This window comes from Bufo bufo, chromosome 7 (genome assembly GCF_905171765.1).
Source record: "Bufo bufo chromosome 7, aBufBuf1.1, whole genome shotgun sequence".
NCBI lineage: Eukaryota > Metazoa > Chordata > Amphibia > Anura > Bufonidae > Bufo > Bufo bufo.
The window spans coordinates 210,628,997-210,648,316 of record NC_053395.1 but is presented as its reverse complement, the minus strand read 5'-3'; the positions used below and the strand labels follow the sequence as shown (position 1 = coordinate 210,648,316).

The 19,320-nt window shown below is 45.3% G+C and overlaps 1 protein-coding gene across 2 annotated transcripts in view; it reads left to right on the top strand.

The window, feature by feature from the left end:
* Positions 1-19,320, top strand: part of KYNU (kynureninase) — a 114,580-nt gene that overhangs the window by 81,996 nt on the left and 13,264 nt on the right. For both annotated transcript variants that reach the window (XM_040440014.1, XM_040440013.1), the window contains exons 11-12: positions 5,581-5,633; positions 10,823-10,908. In XM_040440014.1, the coding sequence (XP_040295948.1) occupies positions 5,581-5,633; positions 10,823-10,908 (139 nt within the window). The remainder of the gene's footprint in view (positions 1-5,580; positions 5,634-10,822; positions 10,909-19,320) is intronic.

Sequence of the window (19,320 nt, the reverse complement as noted above, 5' to 3'; positions counted from 1 at the left end):
CCGGAATATTGTGTGGCGCTGTTTTGATAAATGTACACCATTGGTGAGGCTTACAGGGTGTATATGGGTGTAGCTTGGCTCAGGTATGATGAACAGTTTCATCAGTGGAAGACAGTGCGACCTAGTATTAGATGGGATCACAAAGATATTAGTCTTTGGATGTGTTTGATGGCGGCTCTGAAGTCAGGGAAGCAGCCCTTTTGTGTGTGTGTGGGGGGGGGGGCGTGGGGAGCCTCGGATTCGTCAGCGGGTGCTAGGAAAGGGTGTTACTGGCAATACAAGGAAGGGTACTGCAAGTTCCTTTCAGATTGCTGATTCAAGCATGAATGCTCCGGATGTGGAGGCGCTCATAGTTTGTCTCGTTATTTCGAGCGAGGTAGGGGACAAGGATTTGAGGCTTCGCAGAAATGAAATGACACCGGTGAAGGTGGACGTGATGTTGCCTTTCTTAAAGAGGTATCCAAATTGCACTTGGGTTTTACGGAAGGTTTTAAGATTCCGTGCGAGTCGGTTGGTTCTAGGGCAGTAGTGAGGAATTTGGTTTCGGTGTTAACCAGGCCAGAGGTGGTGAGGCAAAAGATAGAGAAGGAATTGAGAGCGGGCAGCATAGCGAGGCCGTTTTCTGTGCCTCCTTTGCCAGGTTTGCGGGTGTTCCCCCTTGGTTCCTAAAAAGAGCCAAACAGATTTCGGCTCATCCACCACCTCTCGTATCCTTCTGGGAGTTTGGTTAACGATGGGATTGAGCGAGAGTTATGTTTGGTTTCATACACGTCATTTGATGCGGCGGTGAGTTGGGTTCAGTGTTTTAGCCAGGGGGCCCTTTTAGCAAAAATTGATATTAAAGCCGGGTTCCGTATGTTGCCGATTCATCCAGGAAGTTTTCATCTTTTGGGTTTTCGTTGGGAGGGTCGATTTTATGTGGACTGTTGTCTGCCTATGGGATGTGCAATCTCTTGTTCCCTGTTTGAAACATTCAGTTCATTTCTGGAATGGGTAGTGAAACAGGAGTCGGGATTGAATTCCGTATTGCATTATCTGGACGATTTTCTGTTCTTAGGCCCGGCACTTTGTTGCATACTATGAAACGGGTGGCAGCATCATTCAGGGTTACTTTGGCTGCTGAAAAAACAGAGGGGCCTTCCATGTCGGTTAAGTTTCTAGGGATAGTCATTAATACTGTAAGGATGGAGTGTCGGTTACCTGAGGACAAAGTGTCAGATTTGCATGCAGAGGTGGTTTCATTATGACGGGCTAAGAAGGTTCAGCTTCAAAAGGTTCAGTCAGTCTTGCGGAAGTTAAACTTTGCTTGTCCCATTTTGCTGATGGGTCGAGTGTTTTGCAGACGGCTGGCTCTGGCAACGTTTCATTACGTGCAAGTGTCAGCGGAAGTGCGGGAGGACCTTGCGGTGTGGGATTGTTTTTTTGAGTTTAGTGGGCGTTCGGTTTGGATGGAGGTGCCGGTATCAAGTTTCGATTTGGAGCTTTAAACTGATGCTTATGGGGCTTGCAGTTATGGATCCTTTTGCCGGGGGCAGTGGTGTGCGGGCCCTTGGCATACGTATGTTTTCAGCATCTGTATACGTATGTATGCCGTTTGGCATACGGCGGGTTTACTAACCAACTTGGAGTTATTTCCGATTGCATTGGCTACTGAGTTGTGGGGGAACCTTTTACGTAACAACAGGTGTTTTTCTGTTGTGACAATTTAGGGGTGGTACAAGCCATAAATTCGCAAACAGCTAGTTCCTTGCAGGTGTTGCGCTTGTTGCGCCACCTGGAATTGAATTCCTGCTTTGTAGCGGTTCATGCGCCTGAGGTTGATAATTCAGTGGCGGATTCTCTTTCTCGTTTCCAGTGGGATCATTTTCGTCGATTGGTAGGGTACTTGGAGCGGATGAGGAAGAGCTGCCTTGTCCCCAGTGGCTCTGGAGCGTGGCCTTGGGGTGTCAGTGCCCTTGATACAGCGATCTGTCAGTAGCAGTACGTAGTCAGCTTATGCCTTAGTGTGGTCTCAGTGGGAAAAGCTGTTAGATCAGGAGGGGGGATGTGTCTCTGCCAGAGGCGTAACTAACATAGTGGCAGACCATGCGACTGCTATGGGGCCCAGGGCAAGAGAGGGCCAAGTCTTAGTCGGGGTTATCTCCTCTTCTACTGGAGGTAAAAACTTGGTCAGGACTCTACCCTCTAAAGGAACAACTTTTATCAAATGAAGCAGTGGAAAAAATGACCCAAGGGTCATTGAAAAGGGTTTAGGCGGAAACCCTTCTGTCCTGTGTGGGGGTCCTGGTTTGATCCTTGTTATGAGGCCCTTACTTCTCTATGTACGCCACTGGTCTCTGCTGAAGATTTTCAGACGTTATTGGTTGGGGTTGTATTTCGAGAGCTGTGCATCATTTTCAGCGTTGTCCAAGAAGGTCGCAGAGGTTGGTTTTTGGTTGCAGTTACAGGGGTTTGTGGATGTATCGAAAGAATTTTTGGTGCTTCAGGCGCTGAAGGGCTACAGGCAGGGTGCACCCGCTAGGGACACTCGGTAGCCTGTCTCTTTTTTGGTGTTACAGACATTGTGTAAAATGGCAGCGGAAGTTTGCACGTTAGAGTATGAGGCTTGTTTGTTTCGGGCGGCTTTTTCTTTGTCGTTTTATGGGGCATTTCGGGTGTCAGAATTGTTATCTAGTAGTTGTAAAATGGCTTAGTGTTTGTTGAGAAGGTCAAAGACCTAGACCAAGTCGGGAAAGGGGTGAAAATGTATTTCTTCCCGTTGTTAGGCTGTGCGGTGTGTTCGGTTCGGTGTGTGGAGGAACTGCTACATTACCGTTGTTGGTGCATCAGGATGGTACCGCTCTCTCCTGTTTTCAGTTTGTAGCTGTTTTCCGGAAGTGCTTGACAGTCGCTGGTTTGCCGGCCAGGGAGTTTGCTTCTCATTCCTTTAGGATTGGGGCGGCTACAGAGGCAGCCAGGTGGGGTTTAGGTGATGCAGCAATTAAGCAGATTGGCCGCTGGGAATCAGCTTGTTTCTGGTCTTATCTTCGCCCTCATCTGCTTTAAGGGGTGCTGGGGGAGATGGGTTGTGTTTTTTGGGGTATTGGGGGGCAGCTGCAATTTTATGTGTGATGTGTTCCTTCTTTTGTTTTGTTGCAGGGTCCTCCTCATGTTTGGCCTGGATATTCAGGCATTCTTACGTGTATTGGGGAGCCTAGCGAGCTGATGTTCGGCGGAAGGGAAGATAGTTGGGTTTTCCGAACGAGGTGTTACAAGTTCGTTGGATAGGTTTGCGGGGCCTTTTGTGTGGTAGGGCTCTTCAGGAGTTTTTATGTTTCCTTAGGTAGACTCCCAGACATTTTGGTGCTTCATGTTGGTGGGAACGATTTGGGGTGCGTCGCTAGAGGGATGTCATAAGGGATATTAAATTGGATTTGTTGCGGCTATGGGTGCAGTTTCCAGGCTTGTTGATAGTTTGGTCCGAGGTGGTAGCTCATTGGACATGGAGGTTTGCCAAGATCAGTAGATTAACAAATCTAGGGCGAAGTTGAACAAGGAGGTAGGGTGATTTGTGCGGCGGCAAGGGGGGGGTTTGTTGTGCGCCATAGGGAGTTGGAGGAGGCGTCTACTCAGTTTTTACAGGTGGATGGTGCTCATCTGATGGGCCTGTGGGCACTGGGGTTGCAAGAGGAGTTGGAGACAGTTCGGGTGTGGCAGGATGAACATAGGTGAGGTGTCACCAATGTTCATTTGTGGCAGGTAAAAAGGGTATCCTGGGAGGCAAAACTAGTTGGTATAGTTGCATGACTCTTTGGGGCAATCATCTTAGGAGGTTTGGGGAGTTGAAGGCTCGGGGCTCCTGTTAGGGCTAGAATGCCTGCAGGGGCATGATGTTGATGTTTGGTGCCCTTGGGTCGGTGAGTGCAGCCAATGGTAAGGTGAAATTACAAAATGGAGGATCAAAATGATTGGGTTGCCTTCCAGGATCATCATCAGGGGATTATGACGTTGGAATGTTTTGGCGTTATCCAGATATATGCAAGTTGTGTAAAGGGAATCTTATTATGGTTAATTTGTTAATAAATTGGAGAAATGGGAGGGGTGGAAAAGGAGCCAAACTAATCTTCCATCCTAGTAAGTCATTGTATGGGGCATCTCTCGCAGTACATGGGGGCACCTTTGGCACTGTATCCTGGCATCTATGGCATTGTATGCTGGAATCTCTGGTGCCATATAAGGACACCTCTGGCATTGTATGGGGAAATTACTACCAATATATGGGGGCATATCTAGCACTACATGGGGGCACCTTTGGCACTGGTGCCATATAAGAAAATCTCTGGGGACATCTTTGCACTATATGGGGACATGTCCAGCACTGTATATTTGGGCACCTCTGGTACTGTATAGACACATCTGCAGCATTATACATGGAACATCTGTAAAACTGTCTACACTTCTGGCTGGTAATGCCTCTAGATCTGTATAGGGTCATCTCCAGGATTGTATATAGGGACATTAACAGAATTATATGAGGACATCTCTAGCACTATATGCTGGCATCTCTGAAACTGTATGAGGGCATCTCTAGAATTAGATGGAGCATCTCTAAGTATGTATGGGACTTCTCTAGCACTGGATGGGGACACCTCTATCGCTGTATGGTGACACCTCTATCGCTGTATGGTGACACCTCTATCGCTGTATGGTGACACCTCTATCGCTGTATGGTGACACCCCTATCGCTGTACGGGGACACCCCTATCGCTGTACGGGGGCACCCCTAGCGCTGTATGGGGGCACCCCTAGCACTATATGCTGGCATCTCTGAAACTGTATGAGGGCATCTCTAGAATTAGATGGAGCATCTCTAAGTATGTATGGGACTTCTCTAGCACTGGATGGGGACACCTCTATCGCTGTATGGTGACACCTCTATCGCTGTATGGTGACATCTCTAGAACTGTACGGGGACACCCCTATCGCTGTACGGGGACACCCCTATCGCTGTACGGGGGCACCCCTAGCGCTGTACGGGGGCACCCCTAGCGCTGTATGGGGGCACCTCTATGGCAGTCATTCAGGAGAGCCCCAGAGGCTCAGAAATCTTCTATCTGCCTCATATTATTAATGTCAAGAACTTTGAGGCTAAAATAAACAACAATGAGAGCAGAATGCCATACGTATGTGCTCTGCAGTATACACAATGGCGTACAGTATGCCCATCTCTATAGCAAGATTGCAGTCCTGCCCTCCCATACGGTGGCGGCTCTATGGGCCCTTTAGGTGGGGCCCAGTTCATATAGATTTAGTTTGTAGTCTTCTGTTTTGGCCGCAGTCCGTCTGACCTTCAGCGTAATGCACTTCTTCTCCTATCTCTCTGGTCAGTAATTATAAATTCCCGTTCCTGAGTATCTCACCCGCTGCGATGTCTGATCTGAGCTCTGCAACATCGTCTCCGTAATGTCAAAACATTGCGCCTGTCGCCCGCTGAGCTGACGAGCTGTTTTCTGCATACAGTGGTGTGTTTGCCTGGAGTTAGAGCTCGTTCCGCGGCTGCTGTAATTGAGTATAATGATTTTTATTTCCCTTTCATTCCAGGTTGGTCGGCTGGTGGGGTCACGAGTTCAAATCCAGATTCAGCATGGAGAACGGTGCGTCCTCGTGTCCTGATAAAACATCCCCAGCCTTTAATGTGGCAGCGTCTCCATAAAACAATGCGCTCGGCAGATCATTTCATTCAGCTCGCAGCTAGGGCACGAAAGACGGGCACTCGACTAATCTTTCATGATGCCCGGGGCGAGCAGTGGACTCTTCAGCTATGTTTTACGCCTTGATCTTTAAATGGAGCTGTCATTCAAGGGTAGAAGAAACATTGCTGTTTTGAAGACCTCATACACAGATTTGTCTAGTTGACGGTGTCCTACAAGTCCTCGAAGACTGATATAAACCCTGGCAGATGTGTCAAACTGAGTTCTACAGGTGCAGATGTAGCAGAGATGAGTTTGTCATATATCATAATGTTTCTTCAGAGGCACACAGGCACAACGGTTTCCAATATTTTAGAATAGATTTTGAAAAAAAGCTTTTACTTCTTTCCAAACACAGCAGTGTTGAGCGAATCAAAGTCCGCATGGAAAGTCAGGGAAAATTAGATTTGGCGCAAAGCCGAATTTCCTCGCAAATGCGCTTCGTGACCAAGTAATTAGCCACAATGCAAATTTTTTTCTAAATCAAATTTTTGAATACTTCGCTCATCTTTAAAAGACAGGGCCACAGGACACCCCAGCCCCAGCTAAGATGCAGTACCTGGCATAACCTACAGACAGGGGTGGCGCTAGAGCTGCCATCTTTTTTTTTTTTTCTCATCTTGGTCAACTTCCGATGACTTATCATAGTGCATAAAAGAAACTGTTAAATGACAAATTCAGCTCTGTTACACCTGGATTGAGGGTTGCACTGGGGGATCTTGGGCACATCACTCCGTGCCCACGTTTGATTGCAGTATCGACTCTGTTCACATTGCACATACAAATCGGAGCTCGAAGCTCCCTGAAGAGTTGTACAGATGCCCCCAACCATCCTCCTTACTAATACCAGCTTGGTATGTGACAGAATGGACATTGGGTCCTCCTCAGGCATCGGGACCAAGGTGTAAAGGCACATTTTGCACCCCTTACGGTTCTAGTACTGGATCCTCTCTGCCATGTGATGAGGTTGTCTGTCGCTGGACTTCCTGTTGTCTAGTCAGTGTCTATCGGTGGCCCCTGGGACTCTTGGGTTCCCATCTAAGGCCTCATGCACACGACTGTATGTATTTTGCGGTCCCCAAAACACGGATCCTCAAAAAAATACGGATGACGTCCGTGTGCATTCCATATTTTGCGGAACGGAACAGCTGGCCCTAATAAAACAGTCCTATCCGTGTCCGTAATGCAGACAATAATAGGATATGTTCTATTTTTTTTTGTGGAACAGACATACAGACATACGGAAACGGAATGCACATGGAGTAATTTCCGTTTTTTTTTGCGGACCTATTGAGATGAATGGTTCTGCATACGGTCCGCAAAGAAAAAACGGAACGGACACGGAAAGAAAATATGTTTGTGTGCATGAGCCCTTAACATGTGAAAGAGAATGACTGACATTGGTCAAGTCTATGATTTCTGCCATACTGGGGACAAGGACTGATGTGAGCAGGGGCCACGTCCCCCGACTGTTCAGCCAGTTTTAGATGGTGTCTAAGGGCCCAGAGCACAATCCCGAAAGAGACCCTTTTTTAGTTCTCCTGGCACATTTAATTAATAATCACTTACCCCATCCGATAACAATTTATTGAGCATCTTTTCTTTCTGAGGACTCTACATTGTTCTGTTCTTCTTGTTATGCCACCTAGAAACATATGCATAAATTGACCACTGGGTACTACCAGCTGGGGGGGGGGGGTGTCCCTACACTCTAACACTACCCAGTCCGTGCTGCTGGCTTTATAGGGACACACTCCCCATTGACAAGTGAAAAGGTAGAACCCAGTTGTTAATTTATTTATACATTTCTAAGAGGGATAATAGAGGAATGCAGAAGGCAGAGTTATATGAAGAGATGCACCTGAATTGTTAATACATGGAGAATGCAACAAGTAGTTACTAAAACCGACATGTCAGGAGAGGAGACAGGACCCCTTTAAAGTTAGAAGAACCGCCAAAAAAAGCAATCCTCAGAAGTAGTATATTTTCCCAAAAAGTTTATTATGGCAATAATTGTTAAGGGGCCATAACCTTCAATGGCCAGGGGTCCGTATCACTCTAAGTTGTGGCTCTGTCCCTGGATGTGACCAATGACAATCTATATACAGCACTGTGGAGTGTGTTGATGGTAATTAAAGGGACTCAGTCAGCTGTTTTGACCGTGCTAAATTGCTGACCGCACTAGGCAGGGGCTGGGGATAGCAGTACAAACAAACCTTTTATGGAGCTCTTGTTATCAGGAGTAGTGTGAACATTAAGTTTTATTCTACCTGATTTTTCTAACAAGTGCCTTGGAGGAGGAGCTCTCTGAATTCCGCTGAATCACAGCCCCGCCCCTCTGCTCTGAGTGACAGCTGTAGCATCCAACCAGAAGTCCATTATAGCTCTTAATCAGAGCAGAGGGGAGGGGTCATAGAGCAGCTCAGTGCAGAGAGAACTTCCCAGTAAATATCCGCCTTCTGGTCACTTGGAAGATCAGAATCTGACAGAATACAACTTGATATTCACTCTTCTCACCCTGATGAGAAAGGTTCCAAAAAGGTATGTTTGTCTTGCTCTCCCCAACTTTCAGCTAGTGCTATCAGCAGTTTAGCATGGTCAAAACTGCTGTCAGATTCCCTGTAAAGGGGTTTTCTGGGAAGAATTACTTTTTATCTATTGCTTGCAGCCTCCCTCCCAAAACAGAGGATTCATACTCACCTGCTCTGCATCGCTCTGGAACTCTGCGCTACTTTGCTGTGTCAATGTTCAGGTTCTTCAAGTGTTTACATTGCTGAAGCCAGTAATTGGCTGCAGTGGAGCATGTGACCAAGCCCATGCACGGGCCATAGCGGGGCCCATACCAGCAGGGAGTCTAGGCCTGCAGCCAGGCACAGCAGGAGGAGTCAAGGACTATTCATCACTTCCATACAGGGAGGCAGCAGGGGGCCCAGCATTCTACAGTCTGACTCCTCTGTCCAGCACTGTGCTGGACAGAGGAGTCAAAATAAGTGTTATGGCCAGGACTGGTCCCTATTTATGAAGTTTGGCAGCTGTGGCAGATTAGTCAGTAGCATTTCTCCCGGATATCATGGCGGTTCCTTGAAGACTTCTCAGAAATAGCAGTAGGCACTTCCTATATTATCTTCTGTATGCTATACGATCTGGTGAGCAATATGTTCAATAACTAGCACACGTGTACATAAATGGAGGCGGCCATGTTGAATCTCCTAGCCTGCCAGGATGGCCGTTCAAATGGGAGAGAACTGTAAGACAGCAAACATGGAACATGGCACCACCTAGTGTTCACACAGGATATTACTTCCTGCAGTCACAGTGTGTCCTTTGAGTGCATGGTGGAGCAGATTCATGAGTATGTCACTGACCAGGTGTTCTCACTAGGTAGGTTTATGGGTAATTAAAATGAAGTCCTGGATCCATGTTGTACTGTGGACCTATTTTGTACCTGCCTATGGCTCTGATATTGTATGGAGGCTTATGGAGTTTTCTCTCATGGATTCATTTGTGCTGTTAAAGGAGGACAGAGATGACGACCTGTGTGCAGGTAGAGGGGCAGAGATGACGACCTGTGTGCAGGTAGAGGGGCAGAAATGACGACCTTTGTGCTGATAGAGGGGCAGAGATGGCGACCTGTGTGCTGGTAGAGGGGCAGAGATGGCGACCTGTGTGCTGGTAGAGGGGCAGAGATGGCGACCTGTGTGCTGGTAGAGGGGCAGAGATGATGACCTTTGTGCTGATAGAGGGGCAGAGATGATAACCTGTGTGCTGGGGGGGGCAGAGATGGCGACCTATATTCTGGTAGAGGGGCAGAGAAGGAGACCTGTCTGCTGGGGGGGCAGAGATGGCGACCTATATTCTGGTAGAGGGGCAGAGATGGCGACCTGTGTGCAGGTAGAGGGGCAGAGATGGCGACCTGTGTGCAGGTAGAGGGGCAGAGATGGCGACCTGTGTGCAGGTAGAGGGGCAGAGATGGTGACCTGTGTGCTGGTAGAGGGGCAGAGATGGCGACCTGTGTGCAGGTAGAGGGGCAGAGATGGTGACCTGTGTGCAGGTAGAGGGGCAGAGATGGTGACCTGTGTGCAGGTAGAGGGGCAGAGATGGTGACCTGTGTGCTGGTAGAGGGGCAGAGATGGCGACCTGTGTGCTGGTAGAGGGGCAGAGATGATGACCTTTGTGCTGATAGAGGGGCAGAGATGATAACCTGTGTGCTGGTAGAGGGGCAGAGATGGTGACCTGTCTGCTGGGGGGGCAGAGATGGCGACCTGTGTGCAGGTAGAGGGGCAGAGATGGCGACCTGTGTGCAGGTAGAGGGGCAGAGATGGCGACCTGTGTGCAGGTAGAGGGGCAGAGATGGCGACCTGTGTGCAGGTAGAGGGGCAGAGATGGTGACCTGTGTGCAGGTAGAGGGGCAGAGATGGTGACCTGTGTGCAGGTAGAGGGGCAGAGATGGTGACCTGTGTGCTGGTAGAGGGGCAGAGATGGCGACCTGTGTGCTGGTAGAGGGGCAGAGATGATGACCTTTGTGCTGATAGAGGGGCAGAGATGATAACCTGTGTGCTGGTAGAGGGGCAGAGATGGTGACCTGTCTGCTGGGGGGGCAGAGATGGCGACCTGTGTGCAGGTAGAGGGGCAGAGATGGCGACCTGTGTGCAGGTAGAGGGCAGAGATGGCGACCTGTGTGCAGGTAGAGGGGCACACCATCTTGACTTGTCTGCTTCCAACACTAGACACAACTCTCACTAAACTAGGCTCAACTGACTGTAGCTTCCTGCTATCTTTCCCTTGGTAGGAAGCAGGACTAACCCACGTCTGCCCAAAAGAGGGGAGAATGGATTGGTAAGTTCCATTCTATCTAAAGATATTTTCTCTGCTATATTCACTGCCACCTGCTGGTGAACGAGGCACAGCGCATGTAATACCATACATAAGTTACATGGCAATATTATTAGGGCACAGCCTAAAAGGACCTGGAAAAAATACACAGATGTCATTATTTGTACGCGTATTAGAGACAGTAGCAGGGTGTAGGAATGGTAGTACCTGCTCTGGGGTACTACAATAACTAGTAATGTTTTGCTTTTTTTTTTTTCTAGAATTAAAACTGAGCCAAGGCGTTGACGGCTTCCGTCTGTCTAATCCCCCCATTTTATTGGTGTGCTCCCTGCATGCAAGTTTGGAGGTAAATGAAACAGTGAGGTGTTCCAGACTATTTTTCATGTGGCCTCGCATCATATAATAATGACACTGATAAAGCCCAGGTAAGTGGATGCAAAATACTCGAGCAGTTAAAGAACCGTCCAAGCGATGTCTCCAGTTGTTTCTGTAGGAAGTTTCTACCCATGTGACAACTTGAGGAATAGCAAAAAAAAAAAAAAACTACTGGCTGCTCCTGTTTGAAGGAGATGTCGTTTTTTACTTAAACTGGTCTCAAGGACAATTGCTCTTAATACTTCTCAGGCCTGGGACACTAAAAGTCACACACCTATGTCCTGACATAAATACTCCCACTTATCTGGATTAGAAATCGCAACTCCAAGATGCTGGAGTGCGGTGTGGCTAGACCTCACTGCTCTGCACGTTTCCCCAGGGCTCACATAAGGAAAGACCTGGATGGACCCCCACAACATGGTGCCCAGGGCCCAAACTCCCATTTAAGGTCCAAAATTCTTCAACGCTGAGCAAATCTTAACTGCAGCTGCAGGAAATGTTTGGAAGTCATGATTGCTGCTAAAAGGGAAACTACAGCATATAAAAATCAAGGCCCCACTTACTTTTTGACCCTACGTGGTGAAATATGCTTAGTAAAAGAAGTGAATGGTCCGACTGTTTGTAGGGTCTTGGTTTGGGCCAGGGATGCCCAACCTGCGGCCCTCCAGGTGTTGCAAAACTACAACTCCCAGCAGGCTCACAGCCTACAGCTATCAGCCTACCACAGGGTATGGTGAGAGTTGTAGTTTTCCAACAGCTGGAGGACCGCCGGTTGGGCATCACTGGTTTAGGTAGATTGCGTTTGGCTGTAATTGTGACTCGGATAACAATCAGACTACATTTTATTATTTTATTATAAATTATCCCATACATATAGCAATATGTCACCCATAATTCCTTCTTTGGTTAACAGGTTTTGATACACCTTTGTCACCTAACCTTTTAACAAACTCTGCATTAACCCTTAGAGGACAAGCGCCATATATTCAGCTGTAGACCGCACCGCAGACATAGCAACTGACCAAATCGGCATACGTGTACTGCGCTCTGATTGAGCAGCATAATAGTTATGCTCGCATGATCAATACAAGGGCCTGACTATTACTTAGAGCCGGGCCCCTGATGTATCCACCAATATTGGTGAAAACTCTGATGCCAGCGGATTAACCCCTTAAATCTTGTGGGCAATCAATTCTGAAGGTGGCGTCCAAGGGGAACTCCATCCGCTCACTGCGATGCGATCCAGAGGGCGGATGTTTGCCATACCACCCAGAAGCCTTATAAAAGCCTCCAGGCCTCTCATATATGGAAAACCTATGAGACCCATCCCCCAGGCAGGGTCTCATAGGCAACTGTCAGTGTGAAGCTGACAGATTCAGTGCAGTACAATACAGCATGTATAATGGCACTGAAATAAAGTGTTTTATAAAAAAAAAAAGTTCCAAGAAGTTTCCCCTAATAAAACCATTTACAATTGTAAAAAATAGTAAAAATAAATAAACATATTATGTATTGTTGTGTCCGTAATGACTGGCTCTATAAACGTATCAGATGATCTACTTCTTCCTTTTGGTATCAAGGTTTTTTACTAATTAAAAATAATAGTAATTAATAGTAATAAGTAATTCACAAAGTTATTACCCAAAGTCTTGCGAGACTTCATGAAGTAATAACTTCGGCTCATCGGAGCCAATACATTCTAATGCTGTAAGGAGCGCCCGCTCTGTACAGTATTACAACGACGTTTTATGCGAATCGACTTCGGATGAAGCATCTGAAGTCGATTCGCTTATCCCTAATTACAATCACTGAGTAGAACCAGAGTAAAACAATCACAGGTACATTACAGTTTGCAAATAAGAGGAGGATTCCTTCAAAGAGAGTCAAGCAAAGATAGTGGGAAGAGCCCTAACCCAAGGAGAACCCTAATAGCCACTATAATTTAGTACTTTCTATATGATTTCCAAGCTTTCCATTGGTTTTGAAACCCATGCTGAAATTATCTCAAACCTATAGAGGCCGTCAACCTTCCTAATCCATTGAGCTATAGAGGGAAGCTCAGTAGAGAGCCAATAAAGTGGACCAAAAGGCGAGAAGTAATAAGGAGTATTTAATATATAAAGCTGAGTGTATGTGTGTATGTCCGCTAAAGGAATCCACATCGTCGCATTTGCAATCACGAAATTTGGCGCACAGGTACATCAGGTGTCCAGGAATGTTTTATACCGGGTCTTAGCTCTGTAGCACGTACCGTTCCTGAGATATAAAAAAATAATAATGCATTAGCCAATAGAAGCCTGGTCACATGACCCTTATCATCCAATGGAAGCTCTCAGGCCCTTAGTCTTAACATACACACAGTTTTACACCAGGTTTCCATAAGAACCCAGCCATTTTTTTTCACTGCTGTAGGTCAGCTTTAAAGTGGCATGGCGCTGTGGATGACACTGTTAAGGGAGCGGAGTGCTGTGGAGGTTACAGTTAAGGGGGCAGGTAGGGTGGCCATTCAGGCCACCCTCAAAAGATGGACTCAAAAACTCCGCCCCCAGGTCCTGCTAAGCAATGCCCCTGCCCTTGTTAGGCCATGCCCACTGCCAGTCCGCAGCCAACGGGGATTGAAAAAGTGAAGGTAAAAATCTACTTCTGTCAGCTGCAGTGGTGGGAGGGTGACTTTCTCCCTGCAGCTCACACTCAGACAGCACAGTGCTGCTGTCTGAGAGAGAGCTGTTCAAAAAGACATCCCTGTGTCCGTCCAGGCCCTGCGCCGGACGGAGGTCAGGGAGTCTTAAAGCTGGACTGTCCATCCTAAAACCAGACCTCTGGTCACCCTAGGGGCAGGCTGCTTTGGAGGTCATAGTTAAGGGGACATTCCACTATGGAGGTCAGTGTTAAGGGGCAGATTACTGTAGAGGCCACCGTTAAGAAGATGGGGTGTTTTGGAAATTACTGTTAAGGAGATGGGGTACTGTGGAGGTCACTAATAAAGGGGTGACCGCTGTGGAGGTCACTGTTAAAGGGGCAGGCTACTGTGGAAGTCACTGTTAAGGGGGCGTTATGCTGTGGAGGTCTCTGTTAAGGGGGCAGGAAACTATGGAGGCCACCGTTAAGGGATGGTCTTCTATGGAGGTCAGTGTTAAGGGTCGGGGTTCTGTAGTGGTCACTGTTAAGGGGGTAGGGTGTTGTGGAGGTCACATTTTAGGGGAATAGAGCTCTGTGGAGGTCACTGTTAAGGGGGCGGGTTATTGTGGAAATCACTCTTAATGAGACGGGGTACTGTGGAGGTCACTAATAAAGGGGCGGCCACTGTACTGTACACTGCGTGCAGAATTATTAGGCAAATGAGTATTTTGACCACATCATCCTCTTTATGCATGTTGTCTTACTCCAAGCTGTATAGGCTCGAAAGCCTACTACCAATTAAGCATATTAGGTGATGTGCATCTCTGTAATGAGAAGGGGTGTGGTCTAATGACATCAACACCCTATATTAGGTGTGCATAATTATTAGGCAACTTCCTTTCCTTTGGCAAAATGGGTCAAAAGAAGGACTTGACAGGCTCAGAAAAGTCAAAAATAGTGAGATATCTTGCAGAGGGATGCAGCACTCTTAAAATTGCAAAGCTTCTGAAGCGTGATCATCGAACAATCAAGCGTTTCATTCAAAATAGTCAACAGGGTCGCAAGAAGCGTGTGGAAAAACCAAGGCGCAAAATAACTGCCCATGAACTGAGAAAAGTCAAGCGTGCAGCTGCCAAGATGCCACTTGCCACCAGTTTGGCCATATTTCAGAGCTGCAACATCACTGGAGTGCCCAAAAGCACAAGGTGTGCAATACTCAGAGACATGGCCAAGGTAAGAAAGGCTGAAAGACGACTACCACTGAACAAGACACACAAGCTGAAACGTCAAGACTGGGCCAAGAAATATCTCAAGACTGATTTTTCTAAGGTTTTATGGACTGATGAAATAAGAGTGAGTCTTGATGGGCCAGATGGATGGGCCCGTGGCTGGATTGGTAAAGGGCAGAGAGCTCCAGTCCGACTCAGATGCCAGCAAGGTGGAGGTGGAGTACTGGTTTGGGCTGGTATCGTCAAAGATGAGCTTGTGGGGCCTTTTCGGGTTGAGGATGGAGTCAAGCTCAACTCCCAGTCCTACTGCCAGTTTCTGGAAGACACCTTCTTCAAGCAGGGGTACAGGAAGAAGTCTGCATCCTTCAAGAAAAACATGATTTTCATGCAGGACAATGCTCCATCACACGCGTCCAAGTACTCCACAGCGTGGCTGGCAAGAAAGGGTATAAAAGAAGAAAATCTAATGACATCGCCTCCTTGTTCACCTGATCTGAACCCCATTGAGAACCTGTGGTCCATCATCAAATGTGAGATTTACAAGGAGGGAAAACAGTACACCTCTCTGAACAGTGTCTGGGAGGCTGTGGTTGCTGCTGCACGCAATGTTGATGGTGAACAGATCAAAACACTGACAGAATCCATGGATGGCAGGCTTTTGAGTGTCCTTGCAAAGAAAGGTGGCTATATTGGTCACTGATTTGTTTTTGTTTTGTTTTTGAATGTCAGAAATGTATATTTGTGAATGTTGAGATGTTATATTGGTTTCACTGGTAAAAATAAATGATTGAAATGGGTATATATTTGTTTTTTGTTAAGTTGCCTAATAATTATGCACAGTAATAGTCACCTGCACACACAGATATCCCCCTAAAATAGCTAAAACTAAAAACAAACTAAAAAACTACTTCCAAAAATATTCAGCTTTGATATTAATGAGTTTTTTGGGTTCATTGAGAACATGGTTGTTGTTCAATAATAAAATTAATCCTCAAAAATACAACTTGCCTAATAATTCTGCACTCCCTGTATATGTCACTGTTATAGTGGATACTGTCTATCTTAACGACACACACAAACATTAAATAAAATAGATGAAATATACCCGTGCAAAGCCGGTCCTTCTGCTTGTCTTAAATAAAGGGGAAGGTTTAAAGGCAAGGTTATTAGGCAAGACACCTAGTAAGGCAAGTTGGGGAGAGAGAGGTATAGCGGAGTTACAGGCACTATTTCTCTGGGTGAAAACCTTAGTCCACCAAGACTGAATTGGTGTGAATGTCCACCACACATGGAAAACGGTATCTCAGAGGTGCGAATTGAGTGAGGGAGACTCTCGACCAAGGCAGAAGGAACCATAGAAACAATATCTCAATGGAGAGGAATACCATGTTGTGAGGTCTGAAACCAATCCCACGCCAGGAGGATGGACTCCCACATAACACTAATATTTTTTATGTCTACCACCAAAAGGCGTCTAAAGAGATTATGGAAGTTTGATTGTTCCATAGCAACCCAAGACTTACGACCATATGGCTTTTTCAGTATTTTGCGTTTTTTGTTTCAGTAGTGTTTCTGCTTCCGTTCCGTTTTTCCTTTTGGTTTTCATTTGTGATCCGTTTTTTTTTTGCAGAACCACTGACTTGATTGGAGCCACATTTCGTTATTTGCGGGCAATAATAGGACAAGTTCTATCCTTCAGCGGAACGTAAATACGGAAACTGAATGCATACTGAGTACATTCAGTTTTTTTTGCGGAACCATTGAAATGAATGGTTCCGCATACGGACCGCAAACGGAATCCGCAAAAACAGAACGGAATAAAAAAAGTTTGTGTGCAAGAGGCCTTATGAGGAGGCATGTGGATCCAGTCCACCACTCTCAACAGAGCAATTGCTCACCATACAGCTCTGGGTCAGACAATCCAATGCTACCAAAAGGTTTAGGCCTGCTAAGAAGCAATGAAAGTTTTTTTTTATGGCTCTCAGGAGTTCTTTTTATTATTTCTGCCCAGAGTCTCTACAGTTATCAGCACAAGATGTATAAATCACCCCAATGGTCCTCAAAATGCACATGGTGCTCTTTCACTCCTGAGCCCTCTCATACAGTCAGACAAACAATTAGGGTCACATGTAGGGTGTTTCTAAAACCAGGAAACAGCATAATAATAAGACGGCTTTCACACTAGCACACAATGGGCACACCATATTGGACATTGAAATGGCATATCTGTGGGAAAAAATGCAGTTTTCACTTTGCACCATATGCTGTAAATTTATTTTTGCAAAACATCTGTGGGATCAAGATGTGCACTACACCCTTTGGTAAATTCTATGAGGGGTGTGGTTTCTAAAATGCGGTCACTTCTTGGGGGTTCCTTTTTTTATTTCACCTGAGAGCCTCTGCAGTTGTCGGCCAGTGCTGGATAAATCCACAGACTAGGCCTCAAATGCACATCGTGCTCCTTTTCTTCTGAACCTTGCAGTGTGCACAAACAGCAGTTTATGACCACATTGGGGGTATTGTCGATCTTGGGGGAAAAATAAATAACAAAATTTGTGGTGCTTTTTCTCCAATTACCATTTGGAAAAATGAGTTTCAAATTTAATTTCCCAATGTTAAAAAAAAAATTACAGGTGAAACTCAAAAAATTAGAATATCGTGCAAAAGTCCATTTATTTCAGTAATGGAAATTAAAAGGAATTGCATTAATGCAGCTTAAAATTAGAATTTTGTGAAAAGGTTCAATATTCTAGGCTCAAAGTGTCACACTCTAGTCAGCTAATTAATCCATACCCCCTGAGCAAAGGGTACCTCAAAATTGTGACTTTGGGGTTTCATAAGTTGTAAGCCATAATCATCCAAATTAAAACAAATAAAGGCTTGAAATATCTCGCTTTGCCTGTAATGAGTCTATCTCATATATTAGTTTCACCTTTTACTGTAAATTGGATTACTGAAATAAATGAACTTTGCACAATATTCAAATTTTTTGAGTTTCACCTGTATTTGAAACACTGGTGGGGTCAAGCAAATCACTATACCCCTATGTGAATTCATTGAAGGATTTAGTTTCCAAAATGTAACTTTTTGGGTTTTACACTGTACTGGTACCTCAGGGGCTCTGCAAATGTGACATGACACCCAAGAATCATTCTGTCGAAATCTGCCCTCTGAAAACCAAATGGCGCACATTCCTTTCTGAGCCCTGCAGAGTGCCCATACTGTAGTTTATGACCACATATAGGGTATTCATGAGAAAATGAGTAACCAATATTGGGGTGCTTTTGCTCCTGTTACTCCTTCTGAAAATGAAAAATATGGTGCGAACAACATTTTATTGGAAAAAATGTGATTAACCATTTTTACAGCTAAGTGTTTCTAAATTCTTCTGTAGGGTCAAAGAGCTCATTATACCACTCGATAAATTCATTGATGGGTGTAGATTCCAGTTTTGGGGGTTTCCATTGTAAAAGTACCTCAGGATCTCTTCAAATGCGACATGACGCCCAAAAACCATTTCAGCGAAATCTACCATCAAAAAGCCAAATGGCTCCCTTTTGAGCCATGCAGTGTGCCCATACAGCAGTTAACAACCACATATGAAGTGCTGCCATATTCAGGAAAAAAAATGCAAACAAATTGTGTGGTGCATTTTGAGAGGTACCCATTGTGAAAATGAAAAAATGGGCTAAAGCAACATTTTATTGAAAGCAAACCTTTTTTTTTTTTTTCATTTTCACAGCCAAGTGTCTCTAAAAACTGAATTGGTCCCTAAAAAAGTCAGTTTTGGAAATTTTTTTGAAAATTAAAAAAATTGCTTTTTAAAATTCAAAGCCCTCTAACGTCCTAAAAAATAAAATGACAGTTATAAAATTATGCCATCACAAAGTAGACATATGATTATTTTAATAATTATTTTGTGAGGTATCATTATCTGTATAAAAGCAAAGAGATTCACATTTAGAAAATTAAGCTTTTTTTCATTTTTTTTTGTAAATTTTGGATTAAAAAAAAAACAATGGTAAATCATATCGCTCCAAACATGTGTCATAAAAAAACAATCTCAGAATTGGTTGAATAAGTAAAAGCATTCCAAAGAAATTACCCCATAAAGTGACAGCAAAATTACCCTTGGTCCATAAACTTAAAACTAGCTGTGTCCTGAATAGTACACTGTGTAAATGAACACTATTTCTGACCATTATGTGACTTGTTTTCCTCTGTGCATGCTGTATGTCTAGTTTGCACTTTACCCAGTGATGGTGGATGGAGACTAGCTGCCATCCACTGCGCTCACAGAAAGTGGAGGAGAATCTGCTTTCTAACATTATCTTACTCAGAAGTAGCCCCAAGATCATGGAGGACATTAAATTTACCTGTATGGATGTGAATAAAGCACTTGTGCTAAGATATAAAGTTACTATATAACTGTGTAGTCTCTTTAGTGCCTATCCTACTCGATCCTTACCTTTCCCTCTTCATAAACTTGTATTGACATATGCAATAGGGCACTTCAGCATAGCTGGTCCATCTTG